The 17,790-nt window shown below is 41.4% G+C and overlaps 2 protein-coding genes across 2 annotated transcripts in view; one reads left to right on the top strand and one right to left on the bottom strand.

The window, feature by feature from the left end:
* Positions 1 to 12,985, top strand: part of LOC128733961 (carbohydrate sulfotransferase 11) — a 62,841-nt gene extending 49,856 nt beyond the window's left edge. The window contains exons 3-6 of the mRNA XM_053827883.1: positions 11,349 to 11,607; positions 11,741 to 11,946; positions 12,009 to 12,176; positions 12,251 to 12,985. Coding sequence (XP_053683858.1) covers positions 11,349 to 11,607; positions 11,741 to 11,946; positions 12,009 to 12,176; positions 12,251 to 12,640 — 1,023 coding nt within the window. The 3' untranslated portion in view covers positions 12,641 to 12,985. The remainder of the gene's footprint in view (positions 1 to 11,348; positions 11,608 to 11,740; positions 11,947 to 12,008; positions 12,177 to 12,250) is intronic.
* LOC128736778 (uncharacterized) overlaps positions 1 to 13,907 on the bottom strand; it is a 72,811-nt gene extending 58,904 nt beyond the window's left edge. Inside the window, exon 1 of the mRNA XM_053831266.1 lies at positions 13,099 to 13,907. Coding sequence (XP_053687241.1) covers positions 13,099 to 13,907 — 809 coding nt within the window. The remainder of the gene's footprint in view (positions 1 to 13,098) is intronic.
* Positions 13,908 to 17,790: the final 3,883 nt, after the last annotated feature.

The raw sequence follows: 17,790 nt of genomic DNA, 5'->3' as shown, positions 1-17,790 counted from the left end.
TCCTATCGGTCCCAACACACCATCCACCAGGGTACGGCTACGACTACCTACTGTGTGCATTTGCATTTGCAGTGCATCATCACAACTGCTTTGCTGCTGCTTTTTGTCGGCAGGCAGGCATAGCGCACGACATCATACAACCACAACAGACATGTGCACTGGGCCACGCCAGAAAAGCTTTCCTGTTATTTTTTGGCTACGATTTTATTATGCTAAACGGAAACCCACTGCATTTGGCAGGTAGCCAGCAAGCTACTGACAGCAACGAGCTTTAAAATACCGTCGCAGCAAATGGAGCAAAGGTGGCGTCAATGGACAGCACGAGGGACTATAAAATCAATATGCTTGGCCTGGTTCCACGGATTTTCCATCACCAACATGCAATAACATCGTTTTCCGTGCGATCGATTTTCAAGTTCGTGATTGCGTTGCTGCAGGTCATCAAATGGTTGTGGGATCCGCTAGTAATCTGATGAATAAGTTATCAAAAACTGATTGTCAAGCTAACCCCCGTACATGCTAGGTAATGAATTATTCACTGCGGGAAAAATAATCTGCAGAAAGTTTTTCCGCACCATGAAACGAATGAGATTATTTGCAGTAGTACCTAATGAATAAATTCCTTACCAATATGTATTAAGGAAGGTTTCGTGACTGGGGCATTTTCAGGGCGCCAACTTTGATTTTCCTGCAGTCTTACTCCTACGGGGAGTAATTACGCCAAATCCGAAACAAACAAAGCACCGTGCGTATCCGCTAGGCCCAGCTATGTACGGCATGGCACGCGTAAACGGCAGTAAAAACTCCACTCAACGTGAAAAGTACTTTCGCAAAGTACAGAAAAGAGTTTTATGCATGACGCCCAGCTTCCCATTTCACATGCGCCTTTCAACGGAAAACCGCTGAGTGATGCTCTTAACCAAGTATCACGCGACGCGAATTCACGCGACACACGAGGCGTTCGAGCGCGAGGACAAAGCGTGCTTGGAAGTGCGAAGCTAGCAAAATTAACCAACCTAAACACTTTTTTCTTATGAAGTATTTTTTGCAATCAAAAAAGCTTAAACGCCAAATGCAGTATCGGATTTAGGCAAACTGGCATGAAGCAAAACATAAAACACCAACCACCCGAATCAAACTGTACAACAGTTCGAAAACAAAAGGAACAAAGTTTAGACCAAACTATTTTTTCCTCCCGCCTGCTACATAGTACATAGTTTCGGATGAGGCATAAACAGGCGCCGTGTGACACTTGATACAGTAGAAGTGCTTGTTGTGGCGTGGAAAGTCGTAGGTACCTACCATGAATACCTTTCTTTAGACAATAGCTACACCTCTTGCATGGTCCGCGCCGGTTGGGGGTTGGCTGGTTGAGAGCGAGGGACACAAAGAAGGTCAACCTGCTAACATTGAGCAGCCCCTGAAACTGCCAAGCTGCCATGCAGCTTCTGAGGACTTTTACATGGTAATCATTTTAAATTACAGTCGCTCAAGTTAAGTGGAACCCGAGGACTCGTGAGCAGAGTGAGTGAGGCTGGAATTCTTTTTATGCCTATGAAGGGATTTCTTATTGAAAAGGGTCACGGTTGTTGCAATATGGATTATTACGAAGCAATCGAGCTGGAAAAAAGGGACTGCAAAGGAAAGTGTCACTTTGTTTTGATATTAACCGAACAAGATTGGAATAGTCAGTAAAATTCTTACCCTCTTCTTTGGTTAGCTGTGTAAGCCACGCTGTCCTAAATTAAATGTTTGTAGCTATGTCTGTTATGTACAGCAGAATTCTTAAAACCGAAGTGAATTAAATATTTAGTTACTTGATTATGTAGCATATAATTGCGTCGTTTCTTATACAATGCAATTTAATCATATATGTCTCGATATGTTGTATCGAACATTAAAATAAAACTTTTGGGTTTTAATTTAATTACACAGTTTTCGTTTACGGATATTTTCACGTTAAAAGGTATTAGTTATGTAGAAAGAAATTTCGTTATATAGGAATGCACTGTTATATTACGGCCACATTAACATTTATTACGCTGTCTTGACCTGATTTGCAAGTCTTAATGCCTTTTTGCGGTTACATCCATTGAATTACGTCAAAACATCACATGCCAGGATTGAGCTTAACGCATCTCAATATCTTCCCCTTAGCTTTCAATCGCTAGTTTCCGTTTTCTTAAAAGTTCTTTGCCACCTTTTCACACCTAGGCTCTCCTTATAACCTTTTATAGCACTACACTGTTGATTTTGGCATTTTTAGCACTTTCGCCAACTTTGATCCAGATCACTCCAGGATTTTCCAGATGTTTGGGCAAGATTTTTTTACGTCGTTCGAGTTCCATTCTGTATACAGTATACTGCAGCAGTATACTGCTCTGCATCGTGGTGAAATATCATGACGAAACTTGCACCAGTTGTTCCTCATAAACATGTAAACAAAGTTATATCAAATGGTTTCAATTCCTACCAGAAGGGACGTGCCGATAACGCACGAGGGGCATTCAAATTTACTTTCAGCCAGGCATTGAAATCCACACCACTTGCAACAGGTTTGCTAGACACCTCTCTGGTGTGTTAAATTCAACCTTAGTCTCAGCCTCTCAAATTGATGATGCAATACCGTTCTCATTACTCATTACTCATTAATACTGTCACAGCCACAATAAAGGATTCCTGGAAATAATTTAAATTATTTCTTAACATTGAAATATTTCAAACTATTTTCTTGTCAGTATTGACATTTGTAAAATATCCCAGATATATCACAAAAATCAAATCGGCCAGGCCAACTGTGAGGTAATGATGATGATGATGATCTGTGAAATGAATCTTGTGTGAATAATTTATTCATACATAAATACATTTCTGAATCAACAGGGGAGGAAGAAACGGGGACGTCTCGTACCAACCGTTTCTGTTCAATTGTTATTGTTTAGTTTTAATGCTCGTTGGGAGTATTCAACTAGTAAAGATTAAATAATACTCCGGACCCTCGGGGATGAACTTATGGCATTTCGACCATAAGCCAGGCTGCAATAGGCCAAGGTTATAGCGCCTTATTTCGCTCTCAAATTGATGACGCAATACCGTTCTGATACAAACTTAGCACAGTCTCAAACTTCGAACACTTCAGAATAAAATGCTCGTTAGTATCGCTAATATGATAAAATATTATGCTTATTGTACACCACCGTGTTCGTTAGAATGTCCTTTATCCGGTGAGGCATGACATTGAACTGTAGGACTCCTTGTAAGAAATCAGCAGGCGCTGGAAAAAAGTGAGAACTCAGATTTTAACTTCGTTCGCATACTCTTAGCGTTTCGTGCAAAAGTAGATGTTTTTTCGTTTGCATTATTTTACCAATTTTAGAACATTTACCTTCCCACTTCGCGATTATTAGGTAAGTGCAAGATATATACGTACTAAAGCATAGTTAAAATACAATATTTCATGCACTATTTCAAAGATATTAGATAAATAAAAAGTGTTCGAAGTTTGAATCACGTTTTGAGGTGTGATTCAAACTTCGAACACCCACGAATAATATCCGGTTTTTTCCAGATTTCCCTTCGGGAACATGAATTATCTGCATTGTAAAGCTGTACAAAGTTAACTTGCTTTAGATGTGATACATTGAGTTTGAAAGTATTAGCAAATGACTGCAGAAGTACGGATTGAAACTAATTATTGTGTGAAAAATTTAAATCATACTGTTAGGTGGATTTAAAAAGACAGTGTTTAGAAAAAGGCTGAAATTTCACTTATTTAAGTTGAATGACACTAAAAACATTAATACTTTTCAAAGTAATACAAGTGTTCGATGTCTGAGACTGAAATATTCGAGCTTTGAATGTCGACACTGAAAGTGTTCGAAGTTTGAATCAAAACCGAACAGCAGTTTTTTAGGGTTTTTCAATGTAAATTAACATTTTATCCTCATTTTTTAAATTTTAACACGAAAATAATTAAATTGTCATGCTATTAAACCATTTATGGGAGTAGAATAAAGATGTTTTCGAACATTTTTCTTTGAAGAAAGTTTCAGCATAGCTTAAGTGTTCGAAGTTTGAATCAGAACGGTATGCAACGTTCCGGAAAGGAACGGAGCTTCCGGAGCTTACATCTATAGAACATGGGGTCTTCCCTAAACGCTCAATTAACGCGAACCATCTGTAATTCTGTTCATTTTGTCTGTGTCAGATTGAAGACACTGATCAAGGTGATACCGTTACTTAACCACAGATATCGCAGATCTTAAAGATGCTTTTGACCGTATTCACCACCAGATTCTCCTTTGAAAATTTGTCCACTTATTTAAGAATTACCTAGCAAATCAATAACTCTAGTAAAGTTAGGCGAACAGCTTTTGTAATCATTCAGGAGTTCCACAGGGAAGACCGGACCGACTTTTCCTTATTTTTTACCGACGTTTGTTTTAGGATGCCTCCTGGTTGGTCCAGCTTGCAAGCTGTGATATGCTGACGATTTAAAAATGTTCCTCGCTGTGCGATCATCTGAAGACTGCAATCAGTTGCAAGATCTTATTAATCTGTTTACAGAATGGTGCCGCTTGAATAATTTTGTACCAACAGTGTTTCCAAATGCTCATTCATTAGCTTTATTCGAAGCAAGACCTTTCAAAACCACTAGTCCAAGCATCATTTCTGAACAGAATTGAAATCTAGGTTTTATAATGTGCATAGCAAAAGTCCATAATCTACATTGCATGAGAACTCTGCCTTCTTTGCTTGCTCAATCGGTTCTCTTGACATGGTACCTTATGGGCCCAAAGAACAGACCTCATAACTCCTAGACAAGTGGTGGTGATTGTACGGTCTCAGCGCAAGTGCTTATCTTGGACTATAAGGTCCGTTTCGTTTCGTCAGTTTCGCTGGAAAAACATATTGAATAATAATCCGCTATAACTCATTTTGCTTTACTGAATCGTACGCTACCTTGAAGTCTGTGAAAAGATGGTGGGGGTGCAGGTGGAATTCTCGAAATTTGACGCGAATCTGTCACAAGAAACCCACGCTGTATTTCGCGAATGCTGAATACCCGTAATGGTATCAGTCTATTGAGCACAATGCAGGAGAGAGAATTTCGGATGCCCAATTTTGAAGCTATTGGATACCTCAATATGCTGTATGAGATCCTCTTCAGGTTGTCAAGTTCCGGTGCAGAATCGGACAGCTTGTCCAAAATTTTCAATCTCCATGTTGTTCCAATCGAAAACTTTGTGTTGCTCACCGTTCAACAGTATATCGAAATGTTGATTAGCCGCATACCTACATTAAATGGCCCCTACATTCTCCTGGTATTCAGGCTCCCCACCCCGTTTTCGCAACCACCCAGTTAGTTTCGAGGTATGATGCTGGTCCAGCAAGCATACGTCGCATTTCGAATCTCGGTTGGGCGATGCTTGCTAGAAAGAATCAGTAGGACTTGCACTAACCCCGTAATTGTCCTGTGCTCCAACGGCCGGCTGCAAAGTCTGTCGATGAAGAAGAGTCAAGTAAAGTTTTGCTTTGTTTTACCCCATTTTTGCACATAGGGTTAACGGGTTTTAAGCCCCAACCTACACAATTGTGTAGGTGATAGCTTTTGCTAAAAAATCTACCTAGAATCGTTCATGCAACCTACAATGTGTAAAAGTAGGGCAATGTTAGCTGAATAGCTACACTTCGTATTACAATAGTTAAATACGCTCTAGAAATAGTAGTTCTTTCGCAGTAACATTTTTTCGCACAATTTAAAAAAAAAACGTGCCGGTCGGAAAGAGATAACATGAGTTGGCATGGCCCAGTTCCTGATTCCATTAATCGTTTTATAGAAATTTCTATTGTATCTCTGTTTATTGAGTAGCACATCTACTTTCCATGAGTACTCTGGGCAACTCCCTACGCTGAGAATCGCCGGATGTTCAGCTGTAGCTTCGACAGTCCGGCAAACCGTTCTCGTGCACTATCTGCTATAGTTCGCGCTCAACTGTATCGTGAAAATTTGATCCGCAGTTGTACGGGCCCAAAAAACCCGTCTTATACTGCTCTTCGAATTCTCTTCCTACTGGGGATAGACGACGTAACAAAATCTGGGAAAGCACCTCGTGGGCGTTGATCAGCGTAATGCCGCGGCAATTACAGCAATCGAACCAATCGCCCTTTTTATAGATGGCACAAACCACGCCTTCCATACGTTCCTCCGGTAACTTATCCTTCCAAATTCTTCATGTTAGCTAGTGAAGTGCTATTGCTCGCAGTTCTTGCCATTTTTGTAGAGTTCTACCAGGAGTCGGTCCTTGCCGGCGGCTCTATTATTAGCTGACCGATTTCTCGCCCGATCTCTTTGAGACTCTTAGGTTAACTTCAATTCCGTCTCGGTCTGTTGTTTCGCCATAGAGATGCCCATCGAAGAACTGTGTCCACCTGTCGGCCACTTATCGCTCGTTTGTGATCAGTTTTTCTTCCTCGGCCCTCGCATATTCTTGAGAAGAAATTGTCTAACGCTATAAATCAAAGCCTCGCTCACGATTATTTCAAAAAATTTAGGTACAAAAAACAAGCTAATAGTTTGATACTAGTAATCTAACGATAGTTACTGATACTTAGACAATCTTCACGATTGTAAATCGGAAACTTTATTCTTAGAATGAATGCCCTTAAATCTCCGCAAATTTTCTAAGCGAGGTAAGCGAAAATGACTGTAGCAGCGTCAAAGACAGATGGATTGCCTTAAAGAACATCCATAGTATAGTAACTAACGAGGATAATTTGAATAAACTGTACATTCAGAAGAAGTACACGACAATTGCGGGGCTTGCGCTACGATTCTATTGACCTTGACCTAACCCAAATACACAAATATCAAGTAGTCGTTGTCCATTTTCGTTTGCCTGGACCTAACTATGCCGATTATTCCGTTAGGTTGTATTTTCTGGATTGTTTGTAATAAGCCTTGTTTGGGAAAGCTGCCTTACAAGGATTGCGATTCCTAGCTTCGCGATGGGTTTATCGTCTTGGTCATTGCTGGCGATACTTAGCATTCCGTAAACCAGGTAAGCTTCTACATACTCGACCATAATTACCTGATGAATTGCCCCTTACCAGAAATATTTAGCAATCTTCTAATTATTCATAGTAGAAGAGTTCTTGAAGTTACGGAATTTTAAATCTCCGCTTCTATAAGTAAAATAAAAGCGACTGCCTCATCTTCATACCGAAAGCTGGTAAGAGAGACAGGACGAATCCCAAATCCTTCAGACCTATCACTCTATCTTCGGTTCTATTGAAGACAATGGAAAAAGTTCTGAAGGATTATGTCGATTCAACATATATGCAATCATATCCATTATCTGAATATCAGTTTGCATATCAATTTGGTAGTTCAACAGTAACAGCACTTCATATGCTTGTAGGTAAAATTAAGAAATCTCTTTCAGTAAAGGAAATTGCACTTTGTTCTTTCCTGGATATTCAAGGAGCTTTCGACAATACTTCCTATTCATCTATGAAAGATGCTATGAAACGAAGAAAATATAATACGCACATAATCGACTGGATTCATACCATGCTGGCAAAAAGAGAAATCACTTCTGAGCTTGGGGGGCCCTCTATGACAATAAAGGCAATGAAGGTATGTCCACAAGGAGGAGTTCTTTCACCACTTTTGTGGTCTTTAGTTGTAGATGATCTACTTAGGAGTCTAGAAGCTGAAGGTTTCAAAGTTGTCGGCTTTGCAGATGACCTTGTTATCATGGTGAGAGGAAAATTTGATAGCATAGGGCCCTATCCTCACAGTCACCTCACCTGAACAATTTAGGTGAGGTGACTGTGAGACAATTTGCGATTCTCAGTCACCTAGGTGATAAGGATGGGAAAACTATCATTAACTACTGATAGTTATCAGTAAGCAATAATATAACCAAGTATCAGTAAGGTTTCGCTATTATTGATATTTACTGATATAGTTAAGTTGTCCCGTTAGAAAAATTAGTTAGATTAAACTTATTGATCGGTAGTTGCGTACTATAAACGTGGATGACACACTATATCGTAGTCAACGTCAGTAGCCTAAAGCCGGGGTAGCTCGTGCTGATTCAAGCATTCGCCTTCATTTGCCTCGAACTTTGGCTACTCGTCGCCAATTTTCCAGTCGTCTCAAAATTCACAAAACACTTTCGACGTGATCGTGCCATCTTGCACGTTGACTTTCGCCAAATGTACGATGGGATTCTCTCCTAACAATCCCTGTAGCTCGTGATTCATACGTTTCCACCACTCTTCGCTTTCAGTTTGTACTCCGCCAAATATCCGCAGCACCCTTTCGTTTGGACACGACAAGGGCGCGTATATCCTCCGCGAGCGACCTTACGAGTCCATAAAGAACTACTGACCTAATAAAAGATTTGTGCATTATCAGCTTCGTACGGTAGCGTATGCTTCTTCATCGTAGTGTTTTGCGAAGGACAAAGCAGGCTCGATTTCGTGCTTGAATGCACCGCTGGATTTCCTTACTAATGTTGTCCGCGGTCACCAGCAATGCAAAATACACGAATTCATCTACCACTTCCGTCGCCGTCAAGGGTTACCATCCGTGAGAGGCACGCGTTAGGTTCCTTGAAGCCATTTCCTTTCATGTATGTAATCTTTGACGTATTTATTATTAATCTGATCTTCCTAGACTACTGCTTTCAACCTGGCGTAGGTTGTCTCCACCATCGCAAGGTTGCTAGCTATGATAACAGTCATCTTGTCACCTTATCTCAACCTTCGCCGCGTCTCGAAGGGTGTGTCCCCGAGATGCATACGAAACACACCACTCGATCGAATAGCTCTGATCAGTAGCGTCAGTTTATCTGGGAAACCGTGTTCATACAATAAGTGCAATTGCTGGTCTTGATCGACTGGTTCGTGCGAAGCGTAGGCACGATGTGCTCCCAACATATCTGCTGGGTGGTAAAAATCTGGTCCGTAGTTGCGCGAGTCTCCATAAAGCCCACTTGGTAAATTACAAAGTAAATTTACAATGAAGAACGAAGTTATAATATAACAATTTCCTATTTTTTGCTTCAATTCCCTGATGAGTAAAATTACTGATATTTACTGATAGTTACCAGTAACATACTAAAATTATTGATAGTTATCAGTAACGATTTTTAATGATAGTTCCCATCCCTACGAGGTGACCCCGCTCACCTGGGTGACTGTACAAATCAAACGGGGAGCCGTTAGGTGAGGTGAGGTGACTGTGAGAATAGGGCCCAACATAGTTTCGGAAAGAATGCAACAGGCTCTTAAGGCTTACCCAATCTTGGTGTAAGGAGGAGGGCTTAAGCATTAATCCGACAAAAATCGTAATTGTCCCTTTCGCTAAAAGGAGAAAACTCAACTTAAAGCTTCTCAAGCTTGAGGGAAAGCAAATAAAATTTAGTGACCAGGTAAAATTCTTAGGATTAATTTTGGACGCAAAGCACATCTCGACGTAGCGATAAACACGGCAGTCAGTGCACTGTGGCTATCTTCAAAAACCAGCGGAAGGAAATGGGGCTTAAAGCCAAAAATGATAATGTGGATCTACACATCTATTATAAAACCGAAAGTTACGTATGCTTCGTTAGCCTGGTGGCCAAAAACAAAGGAGGCTACTGCTGAATCAAAGCTTGCAAAACTTCAACGACTTGCGTGCATTGCAATAACCGGAGCAATGCGTAGTACTCCATCGAGAGCATTAGAGGCAATTCTCAATCTGCTTCCTTTGCATGAATGTAATGCAATGAATGGAGATTGGATGAAACCTGAGGATAACTATGACACTCCCTACAAAGTGTGCGAAACATCGCGGCACGATTGGGAGATTGGAGTTCCTATGGTACGTCAAGGCTCAACGATATTTTTCACTGATGGCTCAAAAATCGGTTCAAAAACTGGTGCTGGAATCTATGGCCCTGGAACAAAAATATCAGTGACAATGGGAATATGGCCAACTGTGTTTCAGGCGGAGATTTTTGCAATAATTGAATGTGTAAATGTTTGCTTGAGGAGGAAATATAATATTTGCATCTTCTCTGATAGTCAAGCTGCACTGAAGGCACTAAGTGCTTGTAAATGTACTTCTAAAATAGTTTGGGACTGCATTCTTTCTTTGTCAATCTGTATTGGGTTCCAGGACACTGCGGTATTGAAGGCAATGAAATAGCAGACGACTTAGCAAATTATTGGTCCGGAGCCTTTTTGCGGAATATCGAATGGCGCAATAAAAATGGAACTTAGACGCTAGAAAGAACAAAAAGTGACAGCCAATTGGATGGCAGTCAGAGGATGTAACCAGTCCAAAAGATTTATAACTCCAAATGCAAAAACCACCAAAAAGCTCATAGAGCTTAATAAGAGAACTCTTTGTACATACACTGGCCTAGTAACTGGGCACTCTCCGAGTAGATATCATTTTAAAAACATTGGTCGGGTTGGTAATGATATCTGTCGCTTTTGTAATCTTGAAACTGAAACTTCGGAACATCTGTTATGCAGTTCTGGTGCGTTATATACGAGCAGATTTAAATTTCTCGACAAGGGTTGTTTATCTCCCGGTGAGCTTTGGTCTGCTAATCCCAGAAAGGTTATTGGTTTCATAAACCATATCATACATGACTGGGAACGTGTAGCGGCAAATGGCCAATCACTTGTATAATGGTGTTTGGTTTGCCTGACATGTACAGCAAATAAGGATATACTACAAAAGTTCAATTCAATGGATAAAGTAGTGTAAGTGCCCCCTAACAAACAAAAAAATATTGGGTCACATTTATCTTTTTCTTTTTTCCAGACACGGTAACAAAATGACGAAATTTTTTATTAAAAATTCAAAGTTTTTGCTTCATTAAGTCACTAAGAATGAAGGACGAGCCAAATTGTTCATCTAACCAAACAAATGATAACTCGAAATCATATGGGTTCACATGCACGTTCAAAAATATTAATTTTTTTAAGCAAAAGTATACTTAAACAGTAACTTTAATCTTTGCTTGCCCCAGCATCTCTCGAGCAGCATGTTCCTCACAATCGTGTGAAAGATTTGTGCATCCCCCTTGGTCTCCCTCTTCTCTACGATAACGGTAGTCACGATAAGTGAAGGCATGTAGCCTTCACTATCGCTATGTAGCCTGTAATGTGTATGTCCGAGTGGACATCAGAAAACCTCATGTAATTCTATGCATTGAAATTTATCTCCATTCCATTGTTTGTAAGACACCTAGCCATCGGTGTCGTTACTCACGGGTGACATCCCGGTGTTGTTTTCCCAGTACCGGTTACATTTTCTTTTTCTCTTTTCATTTTTTTTCCAGTACGGTGCAGGCACCAATGGCTCGCGACATCCGCTACAGTTTCACGCGGTGCACCATCCCGCCCTGCAGGGACACCGTGGCCACAATGGCCACCCAGCACAGCACACCGATCAGAAACAGCTACAGCAGCTGCATAGGACCATTAAGAATAGCACGGGTAACCAGTATCCGACAGACCTGGAGTACATAAAGCACCGGATGGAGAAACGAGTCGCACGTTTGAGCGAAAAGTGCACCGAGTATAGATTAAATGAACCAAGTAAGCTTCAGCTAGTTTTTTCCCCTTTTTCGAACGGCGATGTCCTTGCCCTAGCGTAAAACTGAACGAAAACTCATTATTTTCTCTTGCTGTTTCTCGTTTTATGCATCCGTTGTTGTGGCTGCTAACCAAGAGCAAAACTATAAACCCAAAGCATGGGAATATCTCATCAATCACGAGTACCATCTGGTATGGTGCAACGTGTTCAAGGCTGCATCCACGTCGTGGATGTACAACTTCAACCTATTGGCCGGTTACTCACCGGAATTCCTTCGAAAGACCAAAGATGTGCCACTGCAGCTAGCACGCCAAAAGTATCCTCGTCCTTCGGTAGAAGTGGTAAGTAAATCATGTGCTCGTATCATTTTTGTTACTGAAAACCACATTTCACCAAATTGCAGCTTCAGGATGCCATCAATAGCTCAATTTCATTCCTAATCGTACGGCATCCGTTCGAAAGACTGGTTAGCGCTTACAAGGATAAGATTCAGTACGCCTTGCCGAATTCACACCACCAGAAACTCGGCGTTCGGATCATTCAAAAATATCGGAAAGTCATCAAAGGTCAGGTATGAATCGATCCAACCAGCCATATTATCTTTCAATTCGATCCCCAAACCAAATTTAATATGTTTTGCAGCAGCCATGGAACACTCAGAAGTATCCCACCTTTCCGGAATTTGTCAATTACCTACTGGATGAAGTTCGGCACCCGCATGCCGAGATCGACATGCACTGGATTCCGGTAACGTACTTCTGTACACCGTGTTTCTTCCACTACGATGTGATAGCCAAGTTCGAGACCCTGCAGGAGGACCAATCCTACCTGATCTCGATGGCCAAACTGGGAGACGTCATCAAGCCCCAATGGAAGAACGCCGGCAAGGGGGCACACACCAATGAAGTGGTACTGAAGCTGTTCGCCACTCTGGACGATAAGCAACTACGAGGCCTGTACGATTATTATCGGTACGATTTCGAACTGTTTGGATACGGAGCCGACGAGTACTTCGGCACCAGGGAACCGTTTTAATTCGTCAAATTACTACAACATATACTATTCTAGTGAGACCAATTAGAAGCGCGCAAATGAGCAGCTGTTTTAAGCAAACTTATCTTTAAAATAGGCATCGAATGTTGAAGCTAATTCGCAAATAATTGAAACAAAGCGATTTTTTCCTAGCGGAACCAAAACGTATTTTTTTATAACGCAAAAGACATCAATTTTAGACGTCCAATAGGCTGTAGGAAAATATATCTGGTAACCGTTTCTCTCGGTAGGATTAGTCTGTTTGCATATTAGATTTAAAGGGACAATATCATCTACGGCCCAGATTGGCCACCCTTAAGCTTTTCCTACTACAACAGTAAGGCTTAAAACGGCATTCACAATATGAGGAAATTCGCATCGTTTATTAAAATGTTTTTAAAAGGAATTAAAAACTCAGTTGAAGCATCATTTAATAGAAAGAACTACAAAGAAATTCTTACCTTTTGTACGTACAGTTGAAAACCGGAAATCCTAGCACCAGCTGTTCGTTGTGTACTTTCATCCAAACATCACCGTACTTTACCAGTGGCCGCTTTTCGTCGGGGTTTTCCGTTCGAAGCAAGCCCGGCACTTGCTTGTAGCTGTCGTTCAGCCTCTCGAACAATTCTCCCGTCATGGAACGAATCGAGGCCAGCTCTGCTCGGCTTTTATTGGTTTGCTCCCGCAACGTCTTCAGAGTGTCCGCAAAACAGGTAAAATTATTTGCACAATCTTTCGCATCCTCGATTTTATAACACTGAAAGTCTGTAACGATCGGATCCAATTGATATTCAACATAAATCCTAACGACAGGCAGTCCCGTACGTTCCTCTCGTCCGGTAATCTCATGCTTAATGTAACTTTCAAACGTTTCTACATGGACCAACCTTAAAACCGGCTGATCTTTTCTTTCAGCAGCGACCAGTTTACGATTGACGGCAATAAGATAGAAAAACCTTCGTTCGGTGCCATCGTTTGAACGGAACACTGTCAGTGCAATTGCTTCCTTGTCGACAAGTTCGGAGTTGTCCTGTGGCGAAACCCCTCCAAACAAACCGGACATGGGAGATATTGATTCTGTTTTGGTAACATATTCTGCCAAATCAATGGCAGTCAAAATTGCGCGCTCTTTAACTTCCATAAGCCGGTGGTCTCTGGTTAATAGAACTAGCACTGAACTCTTTCGATGCAGAACAATCCGTTCAACAAGAAGTAAGTGATCAAGTAATCGTTTCGGAATCTCATCGCGATAATCACTAACAGAGGACATAATATTATAATAATATTAAGGGAAAACTTTCAAAATAAATTCTAGCGACACATTAAAAACACTCAACCGGCACACGGAACTAAATGTAAACAAAAACTCATTGGAATGCACGTTAACTGCTAAATATGAAAATTTGAATAAAATCGCATCTGTTCGCACGTCTCTGTCAATGTGTCCGACGGTAGGGTGCGGCGAGATAAATTTTCTTGATCAATCAATCAAGTCATTTTATTGCTGATTGCAAGGAAAATTGTACCATCCAAAGTGCGATATCGCTCATAAAAGTGTTATTTTGCTTTAAATCGTTTCGGTATCTTCGGCGCACTTTTTCGTTATATTCCAAGCAATAAGTGCGCCGAAGAGACCGAAACGATTTAATGCAAAATAGCACTTTTATGAGCGATATCGCACTTTGGATGGTACAATTTTCCTTGCAATTGACAATACAAGTTCTGAACTAAAGACTCCAAAGAAAGTATTTTACATTGCGTTAACGATAAAAAGTTTGATTGATAAAATGGGTAGGGTCTTCGAGTTACTTGAAATCTTGTTTTCTGGGACAGTTTAGCCACAGAGAACAGACATCCAGGCTAGTTAGAACCAATTTTTCGTGAATTCTTGTGTAATTTTTTTTATATAACCAGCCTCGTTCATTCGGAACTTGGATGCAGTGCAGTCCTACACATCGCAGGAGCCACCACAAGCTGAGAACCATTTGTTCATTAATAGGGGATCAATCCCAGTGTAGTGGTTATAGCATTCACGCCTCTCACGCCGAGAACCTGGGTTCAATTCGCAATCCCGCAGAAGTCACGAATGACCCAAGCTGTTAAAGTGACTATAATTGAACAAAAAAAATTTGCTCATTAAGGGGGCATAGTACAAAAATAGTAATATCAAAAAAAGGATGGGTCAAACACTAGATAATTTTGTTGGCTTTAAAACAAAAAAAGAATCATGAGAATTGCTTGAGCCGTTCTTGAGATATTTATGGTACCGACTTTCAAAACCTGGTTTCGAGAAAAACGACGATGAACTTTTTATTCGCCGTCTAATCGCTCCGAACGGAAGGTGTTGCGCACCATCTACGGCGGAGTGCAGATGGAAGACGGAACGTGGAGGAGGCGAATGAACAATGAATTGCATCAGCTGCTTAGGGAACCATCCATCGCTCACACCGCAAAAATCGGTCGCCTGCGATGGGCTGGGCATGTCCTGAGGATGTCGGACGACTGCCCGGTTAAAAAAGTTCTCAATAACGATCCGACTGGAACGAGACGGCGGGGCGCGCAGCGAGCAAGATGGATCGATCAAGTGGAAGGCGACCTGCGGACCCTACGTAGACTACGTGGCTAGCGAATTGCGGCCATGGACCGAGTAGAATGGAGACGACTTCTTCGTACAGCAGAGGAAACCACGGCCTGGAGCTGATTAAGTAAGTAAGTAAGTAATCGCTCCAGACATGCGCGGTACAAATAGCTGTAACTTTGTCAATTTTTGGAATTCATTGAAATGACTTGAAGCACATATGGTCAAAATGTTAATCTTTCGAAATAATCAATAAAAAAAAATTTGATTTTTTTAAGTTGAAAAAGTACTATGCCCCCTTAACGGAGAACGTGACGGATAAGTCTTAAAGCAGCAACCGCCGCTAGCTGAAGGCCACCTTTGGGGATTGGCATTGGCATTGTTGGTGACGACAATTAGCTACTCGTGAGACGCCGGATGATATAAGGACAAGGAAAAGGACTGCCTCGACAAACGCTGCAAACCTCGTAAACGATGATGCAAAACAACGACAGAAGGCAACTGCGCGAAGCTTCGTATATTGGCCGTCCATAGACGATGATAACTTCGCGTATGTAAATACATGTCGTAACTGCACGACCAAAGCAAGAAGCCCCTCCAAGCCCCAAGCTGCTACCATCTACCAACACCGTGGCCTAAACCTGTGAGCCTGTGGCAACGGGTCCACATCGTTAGGAGATAGTTTCTTGGTCCTTGCTCGTAGTTGACTTATATTCTAAGTGGGTCGACAACGCCTGTTTCCACGATCGTTATTCTACGTGGTTTTTTGCGCGGCTTGGAATGCCAGAGATAGTAGTCAGTGACAACGGCTCACTATTCACCAGGGCAGAGTTTTCACAGTTTTGTCTTCAGAATGGTGTTGACCATGTCGCCACTGCTTTCTATCACCCACAGTCGAACGGCCAAGCAGAACGGTTTGTCGAAACTTTAAAAAGAGCGATCAAAAAAAAATTTGAGAGAGTAGAGAGACAGCACCTGAAGGCAAATCTCCGTCTGAAATCATGTCCGGACGTCGTATTCACATCAGTCTGGATTTGCTACCACATATTGCTGCCTTGAGGAACGTTTGAGAAGTTGGTAAACTGAAACCGGAGTCAAGCTACACACATCTATATGTGTCCTATATGTGTAACCCTGTCGCATAAGTAGGAATAACTGAGCCTTTCCATGAAATTCCGAGATGCGCCAAGTCGCAAAATTTATTTTTATTGTCTATCTGATCGAAGGTGCTTTCAGATACGTATAGATTTTTTCGACAAAAAAACTGACTTTTATGTTTGAACTAGGTTTGAATGTCTGCTATTTTGTTATGCCTTCAACATGAAAAACATCTGCCATTACGTGATGATTCTGTATACTTTCATTTCGTTTTGGAATTTTTCATTTTGGATAAACCCCCAAGCGTCAATCCATGATACCGAATAATTTTAAGTTTTTTTTTTTGAATGATCATCTTCAGACAACGGTATGGATGGGGTAAAAAGACTTCAGGGCTACTCGTCGACAAGCATCTCGGCACTCACAAGTCACATTCAACCGATACAACCTAGTCGAGCTGTGTAGGACGTCGGATCCCTTTCTTCCTGGCGCGGAGGTGCCTCCTAGCGAAGTATGGCCTTTCGACTTTGCCGACAGCGCAAATCTCTTCAAGTAGTACCTACAACGAGGTTCATACACCGGCGCCACTCTCCGCTTTCTATTTGTACTCCGTTAAAATAATCCACAACTTTCGTTCGAATACGGCAAGTGTACGTATATCTTCCGTAAGCAAACAGTCTCGAATCCGTAAAGGATTACCAATCTGATTACCGTTTTGTACACCGTCAGGATTGTTCGGCGATGTATGCTCCTCGATTGAAGCGTCTTGTGGCGGGAAAACTAGACCCGTCAAGAGACCCGTAATATTATCGGCGATGACCAGAGCTCTTAAATATATGAAATCATTAACTACTTTCAATTCATCGTCGTCAATAGTCACTGCCTGTAAGACCGTTGTTTTCTCTGGAGCCTCTTGCTACCATATATTTGGTTCTGGCGTAGTTGGCTTCCGCCTTCCCAAGGTTTCTAGGTTCCACACTCGACTGTGTAGTATGCTAGGTGGGCACGTTGTACTCTAGACATTTCAGGAGGATTTGTCGTATAGCCCCCTTAAAGTCCGCATGGTATTGTCTAACTAAATCTCTTGGTATTGCGGTTAACAGACGTAGCAAAATCTGGAAGAGCACCTTGTAGGCAGCATTGATCAGTGTAAATCCTTTAAATTCTTGAAATTATCCAATGAAGTACCGTTGCTAGTAGTTCCTTACTCCTTATTTATCGATATCGACGCAAGCGTGATGATCATTTTGATATCTCCAAGACAGCAGGTCTTACAGTCGACGTCGCAAGATACTGACAATTCCTCCATTTACTTAAGCAGTAAAACCGGTTGAAGGAGCGGAAGTTAACCAAGACTATAAACACATGGAGTCAGTGATGCATTGTGGATCTTAGGAATGTTTGGCGTTCTAATCAAATACCTTCACTGAACAAAACACAAATTTTCAATTGAAACATTTAGACGCAAGTGAACCAG

This window comes from Sabethes cyaneus, chromosome 2 (assembly GCF_943734655.1).
Source record: "Sabethes cyaneus chromosome 2, idSabCyanKW18_F2, whole genome shotgun sequence".
NCBI classification, from domain to species: Eukaryota; Metazoa; Arthropoda; class Insecta; order Diptera; family Culicidae; genus Sabethes; species Sabethes cyaneus.
The sequence above is the reverse complement of the archived record's forward strand: the minus strand, read 5'-3'. Positions and strand labels throughout refer to the sequence as shown.